The sequence below is a fragment of the Psammomys obesus genome, unplaced genomic scaffold, assembly GCF_907164565.1.
Source record: "Psammomys obesus unplaced genomic scaffold, mPsaObe1.curated_primary_1811, whole genome shotgun sequence".
In the NCBI taxonomy this organism is placed as follows: domain Eukaryota; kingdom Metazoa; phylum Chordata; class Mammalia; order Rodentia; family Muridae; genus Psammomys; species Psammomys obesus.
The window spans coordinates 24256231-24265875 of record NW_026592890.1 but is presented as its reverse complement, the minus strand read 5'-3'; the positions used below and the strand labels follow the sequence as shown (position 1 = coordinate 24265875).

At 54.3% G+C, this 9645-nt stretch overlaps 1 protein-coding gene across 3 annotated transcripts in view; it reads left to right on the top strand.

The window, feature by feature from the left end:
* Positions 1 to 2080: 2080 nt before the first annotated feature.
* Positions 2081 to 9645, top strand: part of Mical1 (microtubule associated monooxygenase, calponin and LIM domain containing 1) — an 11756-nt gene continuing 4191 nt past the window's right edge. The window contains exons 1-12 of one of the 3 annotated variants that reach the window (XM_055616109.1): positions 2081 to 2623; positions 4098 to 4402; positions 4494 to 4701; positions 5022 to 5126; positions 5465 to 5569; positions 6206 to 6361; positions 6901 to 7001; positions 7610 to 7867; positions 8090 to 8205; positions 8400 to 8526; positions 8691 to 8772; positions 9224 to 9368. In XM_055616109.1, the coding sequence (XP_055472084.1) occupies positions 4145 to 4402; positions 4494 to 4701; positions 5022 to 5126; positions 5465 to 5569; positions 6206 to 6361; positions 6901 to 7001; positions 7610 to 7867; positions 8090 to 8205; positions 8400 to 8526; positions 8691 to 8772; positions 9224 to 9368 (1661 nt within the window). In that variant the 5' untranslated portion in view covers positions 2081 to 2623; positions 4098 to 4144. The remainder of the gene's footprint in view (positions 2624 to 4097; positions 4403 to 4493; positions 4702 to 5021; positions 5127 to 5464; positions 5570 to 6205; positions 6362 to 6900; positions 7002 to 7609; positions 7868 to 8089; positions 8206 to 8399; positions 8527 to 8690; positions 8773 to 9223; positions 9369 to 9645) is intronic. The other 2 variants (XM_055616108.1, XM_055616110.1) reach the window with 2 other exon arrangements.

The window sequence follows — 9645 nt, the reverse complement described above, 5'->3', positions numbered from 1 at the left end:
ACCTACCTATTGACCAATACACTCCCAGCTGTTTTTTGTTTGTTTGTTTGTTTGCTTTGCCAGAGGGCCCAGGGGCAGCTGATTCCTCAGCCTGAAAAGTTGCCCTAGCTCACTATCTGACTCATAGCATTCAAGTCAAAATTAAGAGAGGCCCCTCCAGACCCTCTCTAGTCTTGATCAAGCCACCATCTCTGAAATTCATGACATGCTACTTGGTTCAATGTCTACTTTACACCAGGAACTGTGGCCCTCTGTGCTGTACTGACTCTAGGCTAGGCCCGCGAGAGCTGAAGATTCTGAGCTTCATATTGTAGCCAGATGTCTCCTGTGGTGTTAAGAGTCTTGTTTTCTGGCTCCAAGCCCAGGAGATCAGGGGTTGGGAGGTGAGATAAGGAAGTAAGAAAGACAGAACATGGTCTGGGCCATGCACACACACACACAAAAAAAGAGGATCCTGCCCTTAGTGGTTTGGGACTTTTAACCTAAGAAGCTGCTGGTGCAATTTTTTTCTGTAAGTGAGCCTTTAGAATGGGTTTCTTTTAGAACGGAATGTTCATGTGTAGGTCATTTATTTTATTTGGTCCAATATAAACTAGCAAGTATGACTATGACAGCTACTATGCTAAGCTACTTTTAGCTCATATAAATGTGTAATTGTGGATCATAACTCAAGAGTCTAACAAGAAAAAAAAAAAAAAATCCTGTACACTTCCGAGGATCAGCAACACTGAATAATAAGAACTCAGACCTGAAATCGGCTAAGGAAGTTGAGTCATTGAAATGCCTCCATTTAGAGATGAGGAGCCTGAGATGTGGTGATTCCTAGTCACACTAGGCCTGGTACAGGAATCTGACCAGATCTTCTGGATTCCAGACCACTGTACTCCCCACAGCTCTGCTGCTCTACTGTGTGTCTCTAAGTAGCCTCAATGGCAACTCTAGGTCAGCAGGTTTTTTAAGAGTCGGGGAACTTGTTCTATGATCTTTTTAAAGACAGTCTTTAAGATGTGTTGCTCACGGCCACACCACCCTGGAGAGCTGCAGCTGAAAGTGTCTGAGGGAGGCCGGGCCTTTGTAAACAAGACAGTAAGCTGCTGGCGCCCATCTGCTAATGAAAGGGAAAGGAATGGCACTAAAAGCCTGCTAGCCCGTCTACAGTGGGCTCTTGAGAGCATCTTTACACTGTGTGTTTAAGTGTGGGTGTGGCTGACATTCTGCAAATTCGTTCCTAGCCAAATGAGCTCACACTCAAGAGCTCAAGTGGGCCCAGCTCAGAGGCTGCCCCCTGCTTCCTGAGTGGGACCTGGCTGAATTGTTGGCCTCTCCCGGCAGGGACTTGGCATTTCCTCTTGCTTCTCTCTCTGCCTTCTTATCAGCTGCACCTGGGAGTGCTGATTGTTCAGGATTCACTGGGTATCCCAGTGTCTCTGGACAAAATGCAAAATGATTTACTCAAACACAAACACCAAAAGCCAGGCACTGGACCTCAGCTCTTTTTGGTCCCTGAACCTCAAGGAGAGGGATGTAGCAATTTCTTCCTAGGTTAGGCACCTCTGGTGTAGCAATTTTACTTCCTCATGATGCCAGACTCTATTTCTGTCACATGGATTAATAGTGGTAGGCTGGAATCCAGAGAGACGTGGGTTTGATAACAGTTATGCCACTGCTTGTTGAACCTGTGCGGTTCTGAAGCCTTTGACCTTCAGGTAACTTCTCAGTAAAATGGGTTCTGTCAACACTCTTTCAATAAATGAGAACTGCTGTTTTATTAACTAGCACTACTTGATTTTGGACAATTCCTTTCCCTTTGGCTACTGTTTCTTAATGGGGAATATCTAAAAATTTGAGTCCAAAGTTTTCTCTGCATTGCCAGTTTCCTGAGTCTTCACTTTAGTTCTGAACCTTGAAGCTCTTCCACACACCCCTCCCATTCTGCCTTTCTTAGCTGAGCACACACACACACACACACACACACACACACACACACACACACACACACCTCCCTCGTTCCCTTACTTTGTGTACCTGGCTGAAAGGGGCGGACCAGGACTTTAGGCTTTGTCCTTAGCCTTGGAAGCCAGCCGACCTGTCCTAGGAGAGATGGACCTCGCAACTGGATCCTCAGTGGTGCCGGGACTGTGGATTTCTTGATGGGAGAGGTGAAGAGAGCGCGTACATCTGGCGCCACCCTCGGACCCTGCCACTCCAACAAACTTCTTGCTGGACGCCAGCATGGCTTCCGCCGGCTCTTGGAAGTGGCCTACAGCTTGGTACCACCGAGGCGGACTCCGGCATGGCCACCGAGGTCCCTGCTCTCCCTGTCCCGGCGGGGCCAGACCGTCTGGAGGACCCCAGTAGTCCCAAGTCCAGGCAGAGCCACGCCCTACAGCACCACCCTGCAGGCGTGGTCGGGGCCCAGGCTGTCCCGGGAGGACTGCACTGTAATGAGGTGCGGAAAAGCCTTCCGCCGTGCTCTGCGCTGGCTCTGCGGTCCGGACTCCTCGGAACTCCTCGGCTCCTGCCGCCCCGCATCTCCTGCTTCCCCTGGGCTACCCCTTCCTCCGCCCTAGCCCTAGGACACCCTTCCGCTAGGAAGCGGCTCCTCCAGTCCCAGAACCGCCGGGTAAGTAGAGCAGCGGTGCCAGCAGTGCGCGCTCCGGCCCGCTGGGCTGGGGGTGGGGAGCGCTTCCGGGGAAAGGGGTTGGTGCCGGCTAGGGAACCACGCGTGGCTGGTTTGGCGGGTCCCCCTGCCGGCCCTCCCCGGATCAGCCGCTTTGTGCAGATTTTGCTGTCTACGGTGTTGGGAGCGCCTCTCCCCTGCCGCCCAAGGTCCAGCTCTCCATCCCCTCGGACGCTCCACCCACGGCACATCCTTTGTGCTGGTATTTCCAAGCCGGGTACCTCTTTTATTTCCTTTAGCAGAGGACGCTTGTACCCCCAGGGGCCCACTTCCGAGACGGACTTCTGCCTCTTTCAAGACTTAGCCGCTCTTGTCCTAGTGACCCACAGTAGGCAACCTTTGCCTTCTGCCGCGTGCACAAAGAGGGTCTGCTGGGAGATGAGAGAAAGGCCCACGGGGACCAGCCCCCACTTTGACTCCCACCCTCCCAAGCCTCCTCCCCAACACTGAGAGCAGCCCATCCTCCTAAATGCTCTTCACCCCTTCCGGCCGCAGCGTGAGAAAGCCCTCCGAGAGCCCTCAAGCCGCGTGTGGGCTGGAGGGAAGGAAAGGCGTACAAAGAGAGGCCTTGTCTCTGAGAGATTCCTAGGAGGGCACGCACATGGCCCGTGGGAGTGAAGCTAGGGGTCGATTAGACGCGCGGGCCCTCCGTAGGGGCGAGCCCAGCTGCTGCCGCCCCCCCCCCCCCCACTCCTTCCCACAGCCCGTTCTGGAGCAGCGACGAGATCACAGGGGAAATGTTTTGACCACAGTGAGTCAGACGGTCTCGCGCCTCTGTCGCATCGTGAAGACAGTGGCGACAGTCTCGGGCTTTTTGTGAGGGTAGTTTGCTCGGAGGGAAGTGGAACCTACGCGGCCAGACTGTTGCCCCTTGTCAGGAGGCTAGCACGTGGAAAAGAACTTTGCCTTGGGTGAGAGGCACATCCCACAACCAGCGTGGCGCTAGGCCCGCCAAAGGGCGCTGCCTTATAGGCCTTCGGGTGAAATGGAAGTGTGCCTGTCAAGCAGCTGCAGTTGCCTTGCAGTGTTAGTTCCTGATGTCTACAAGAAGAAAAAACCTCCCACCCCACCCCCGACAGCCCGCTGAGAAACTCCCCCATGTCCTACTTTCAGGACCTAGGGAACGCCCACTACAATTCCCACACGGTGGCTGCCGAATCTCTGGACGGGAGGCTCCCAGAGCGTCCTTGTGCCCTGTGTACCCAGGACTACTGCCTTTTTCATCCCCAAATTTGGTGAATTTCACTTGATAAGAGATAGCTGCTGCCTCGGGGGCAGATCTTGGCGTGGGAAAGGACTGGAGCATAGCCAATCAGAGGTGGACCCTGAGTTCCCTTGTGACACCAGCCGGCCCTGCTGGCTCCTCCCACTTCCTTTTCCCTCCCTCCAGTCTCCCTTCCTTCTCTTCTTTCCACAGGCGCTGGGTTTTGCCCAGCTGTTCCTCTTGTCAGCGGGGGGCCCTGTATGGCTTCACCAACCCCCACCAACCCAGCACATAGCCACTTTGAGAGCTTTGTACAGGCACAGCTTTGCCAGGATGTGCTGAGCAGCTTTCAGGGGCTCTGTAGAGCCCTGGGAGTGGAGTCTGGCGGGGGATTACCCCAGTATCACAAGATCAAGGCCCAGCTCAACTACTGGAGTGCCAAGTCACTGTGGGCCAAGTTGGACAAGAGAGCAGGCCAGCCTGTGTACCAGCAAGGCCAGGCCTGTACCAACACCAAGGTAGCTACATAGAGTCTGGGAGCGGGGTGAGCAGTAGGGGGGTGAGGAGGAGACGGGATGCTACATGCGCCTTCCCGTGTGTGTTTTGCAGTGCCTGGTGGTAGGTGCTGGGCCTTGTGGACTTCGGGCTGCCGTGGAGCTGGCGCTTTTAGGTGCCCGAGTGGTGCTCGTGGAAAAGCGTACCAAGTTCTCTCGACACAATGTGCTCCACCTCTGGCCCTTCACCATCCATGACCTTCGGGCACTTGGGGCCAAGAAGTTCTACGGGCGTTTCTGCACTGGTACCCTGGACCATATCAGTAAGAGCTTCATGGTGTCCCTTGGGTGGATGGGTCTGAGACTAGAGTTGGGCCAATGGGAGACTTCAGGGCCAGCCAGGAGGCACAGTGAACATGAGTCACTTTAACCGGGTGACCTTTAAGACCAGGCTCGGACGTCTGTAAAACGGACAGTGATTTTTCTTATCATACTTGTAACCCACTTGGCTTCCGAGCTCAGATGACGTCAGGTGTGTTCAGGGTTGTGTGGCCATAGATAGGTGATGTGGTCTCTTAGAAACCTCTAGCTCTGAGAGCACATGCAGCAGGACAAGGCAAGGCAGCAGCTGTCTCACTTGCAGGTATCCGACAGCTTCAGCTGCTTCTGCTGAAGGTGGCGTTACTGTTGGGGGTGGAAATTCACTGGGGCATCACTTTCACTGGCCTCCAGCCCCCTCCCAGGAAAGGTAAGTACTTCTGTGCTCCTGGAAACCACTACCCACCAAAGAGAGATCTGTGCAGGGTGATAAGGCAGTTCTGGGTGGGAGTCAGCTGACTGCCTTTCCTGACAGCGAGGCCACCCTAGCCTCAGACAGCATGCAAATAGGAAGAGCAGGATGGGAAGAGCGTGGCCTTCCTGGGCCTGCCTTCCTTGGCTGTTGAGAAGGTATGCTCTGTTAAACAGCCCCTCACCGCTTTCCAGACTAGAGTCCTTTACGAATTTGTTTTGTTTCTCTAGCCTAACCTGGGAGTGTAGGGCCCCTATGACCTCTACATCTTTGTGGCTCTCATACTCTCTGTCCAGGGAGTGGCTGGCGTGCCCAGCTCCAGCCCAATCCCCCAGCTCAACTGGCCAACTATGAATTTGATGTCCTCATCTCGGCTGCAGGGGGTAAATTCATCCCTGAAGGTGAGTGATCTTTTTCTCTTGTTGATTATTAATATTTATTATTGATTTATGTTTTAGTTAAACAGCAGTTGTTCCTAAACCAGCTGTATACCCAAATCACCACACAGAGACTAGGATGTATTTAGTTAACCTAGAGCACAATGCTGGGCTATAATTACTCCATCCTGAACCTCCAAGCCCACATAGCTTCCTCCCATTCAGATTTCCCACATTATACTTGGCTTTTAATCATATCTTAGGTCCGGTTCATCTCTTGGTGGTTCCAAGTCCTCTCCCCTCTGATCTCTCTTCTCTCCTCCCACCGGCTTCTTTCTCCTCCCCTCCGGACCAGGATGTCCCACCCTATTTTTCCCACTGCCTCTAACTGGCTGGTTGCTTTATTGGTAATACAGAGAACAAATGGTGGGCATGTTTACACAAACTTGAGACAGGTGACGCTTAGAATAGGCATCACAAATGAAAGGTCCAGATAGAATGAACAAGCTAAATTGTATACATTCCACAAGAACAATAAACCAACACTCTTCCTTGTAGGTAGGTAGGTAGATAGGTAGATAGATAGATAGATAGAAGCCAGCATCCTAGACTCCCCTGAGCCTTCCTAGAAGTGTTATCCCCACCTCCCCCTACTGCTAGGCTTTACCATCCGAGAGATGCGTGGCAAACTGGCCATCGGCATCACAGCAAACTTTGTGAATGGGCGCACGGTGGAGGAGACACAGGTGCCGGAAATCAGTGGTGTAGCCCGGATCTACAACCAAAAATTCTTCCAGAGCCTGCTCAAAGCCACAGGTCAGGGCCCACCCTCAAAGGCCTTCCCTTCTCTTGCCTTACTATGGAATGTTTCCCACCTGCCTCTCAGGCCTCCCCTTGGTCCAAGGAACCCCACTTTTGTCCATCCCCGGGGTCTCACCAGGGACCAAGCAGCCATTCACTTGGTATGAAAGATCCTAGAACTGTCTCTTAAATGCCTGGGTGTTTCACACTGTGCTCCTTCATGCTGGAGTATAAGGCTGATGTACGCGGAAAGCGGAAGTGGCATTCCAGAGGATGCCATGTTTACTTTGGCTTTACACGGCTGCCATGTGGCCAAAGTGATACAGGCCTCCCAGCTGTCACTCCACCTGATTTCCCCTCTTTGCTCCAAACTGCCAAGCCTCCTGGGCCAAGACAGATGGCCCTTTGTGCTGCCAGATCTGGGTGTGGAACACTCCCTGCAGCCTAAGCTTCGGCTTCAGCTCACAGAGGTCAGCCATGGCATGGCTGTTTAGAGACAATATATGATGCATCACTTGATGGCTCAGCTCCTGTCCTCTGCTTTGTTTTTCCAGGCATTGATCTGGAGAACATTGTCTACTACAAGGATGATACCCACTACTTTGTCATGACAGCCAAGAAGCAGTGCCTGCTGAGGCTGGGCGTGCTGCGCCAGGTAGGAACCGGGCCCTCGGGGGAGGACGCTGTGCTGGACACAGTCTACCCCCGGAGATATGGACGGACCCATCCTCTCCTGCCTCTTCCACCGTGAGGCAGCATTTGGTGCCCTGCATGTATGTGGCAGTAGGAAACCTAGTCTGGGCTAAACTTACAGATATGGTACCTACTGTGAGCTCCAAAACAGGAGGTGTTTTTGTCTCTTTTCCTCTTGCTGGATGTTAGTTCTCAGGGCTTAGAATGGTACCTGGTGAGTAGTTAAGCACATAATATGTGCGCACTGAGTGGATGAACTAGCTGGATACCTTCCTTCTGTGTACTAAGTGCTATGCTAAGAGCTTGCACAAGTACCTTGCAAGTCATGTACCAGGACAAAGTCTGTGACAGCAGTGACACTGGGCTTCCTGGCAGAGCAGGGCTCAGTGTTGAGGAAGGAACTTGCGTATGGGAGGCAGGCTCCTGGGACTCTATGCCCAGCCCAGCTTTCAGCCCCCCCCCCCTCCAGGCCTCAGCATGTGTACCTTCTATACCAGGGATGAGTCATCTGTAAAATGGTGTGTGGCGCTGGGCTCAGAGGCCTCACCTCCTGCTCTCTTGGCCATGTAGGACCTGCCGGAGACCGATCAGCTGCTGGGCAGTGCCAATGTGGTCCCCGAGGCTCTGCAGCGCTTTGCCAGGGCGGCTGCTGACTTTGCCACACACGGCAAGCTTGGGAAGCTAGAGTTTGCTCAGGATGCACGTGGGCGGCCCGACGTGGCAGCCTTTGACTTCACCAGCATGATGCGGGCAGAGAGTTCTGCTCGCGTGCAGGAAAAGCATGGTGCCCGCCTGCTGCTGGGGCTGGTAGGGGACTGCCTGGTGGAGGTGAGCATTTCAGGAGGCATGTGGGTCCCACAGTTCCAGAGGAAGCTCTCCTATTGGGGTGGGGTATAAAGTCTGCTTGTTATGGGAGGAGCTTAGGGGCTGCTTTGTGAGGGTAAAAGCTGTCTGAGGTGGAAAAGAGCCTTCCCTTATCGGAGACCTCTGGACTTGGGACATTCCCATTGGATTCTCATTAAGTACTTCCCTGTTCTTCATACCCCGCAGCCCTTCTGGCCTCTGGGCACTGGAGTGGCCCGGGGCTTCTTGGCAGCCTTCGATGCAGCCTGGATGGTGAAACGGTGGGCAGAGGGTGCCGGACCCCTAGAGGTGTTGGCTGAACGGTGAGACCTGGGTTCGGGGACTAGTTAGCGCAGGCAGGGCGGGCATGGTTTGGGACAAGGGACAGGAAGAGCGGGCAATAGACATGAAGAAATGGATGGAGGCGTGGGACATGAGAGGCCCGACAGCTGTTGAGGGGTGGGTGCTGACAGCGCCCCCTCGTGTCTGTGCCACTGCCTTTCACCACCACCAATAGTGAGAGCTTGTACCAGCTTCTGTCACAAACATCCCCTGAGAATATGCATCGAAATGCAGCCCAGTATGGGTTGGACCCTGCCACCCGATACCCCAACCTGAATCTCCGGGCTGTAACCCCCAAGCAGGTCAGACTCTACCCCTGCCCTCCTGCCCATGTCTCCAAATCAACTCCTCCTCCCGTGCCAGGCCTTCCCTACTCAGTTGGGGTCAGTCCTACCACAGGCAGGCTCCTCCCCAAGGGCGGGGTGGGGCACTTAGCTGCCTTGAAACTGAGAGAAAGCTGTCTCAGGTGCAAGACCTGTATGACGTGATGGACAAGGAGCATGTGCAGAGGAGGAGTGACAAGACAGATTCAGGGAAGACAAACGCAGGTGAGCACGCCTGCCTTCCACCAGCCATCGAGGCGCAGTTGGCGTGCCGCAGTGCTGGGACAGAGCCCTGCACTGGAAAGTTGGTTTGGTAGCTGCTTTGGGGTTCGGTGGGGGTGGGGTGGCAGGGCCACAGAGCAGCAGCTGTGTGGCAGTGATGGAAGCATGGTCGGTGCTGAACAGCCACGGCTGTGCTATGCTGTTCTCCCAAGCCCTTCCTGCAGCAGTGGGTATGAACCCAGCCACCTGTTCCTTGAGCCTCCGAGCTCCCCTGGCCGTGTTTACGCCCTGGTTTTTATGTGGCTATAGTGGTCGCTCTTTATTTGTTGCCCAACTGTATGTCAAGAAGGACATACTGGGTGCTGCTGGGCCTGAGCATCAGGCTGGCAGCCCAGCTCTTGCACATGCAGCGGTAGGCGTGAGCCTTGGGTACAGCACGGCTCTGCTCTCCCAGGGTCGGCAGGCACCGAGGAACTCCTGCACTGGTGTCAGGAGCAGACAGCGGGGTTTCCTGGAGTCCACGTCACCGACTTTTCCTCCTCGTGGGCTGACGGGCTAGCTCTGTGTGCCCTGGTGCACCGCCTACAGCCTGGCCTGCTGTGAGTTGCGCCTCTCCCCATGCCTAGCTCTCCCTTCCCTCTGCTGCCTGGTAAGCTCTGTGCAGGAGCTGGCAGCCCCGTGAGTCCCACCTGACATGCCACCTCCCTAGAGGCTCTGCCCATCAGCCTGGAAGGGTTTTAGAGAAGTCAGAAGCCGTGGAACCCTGGGGATGGAGTGCAATGCTGGAGCACGCTTGCTTAGCATGAGTGAAATCCCCATTTTAATCCAGCACACACACACACACACACACACACACACACACACACACACACACAC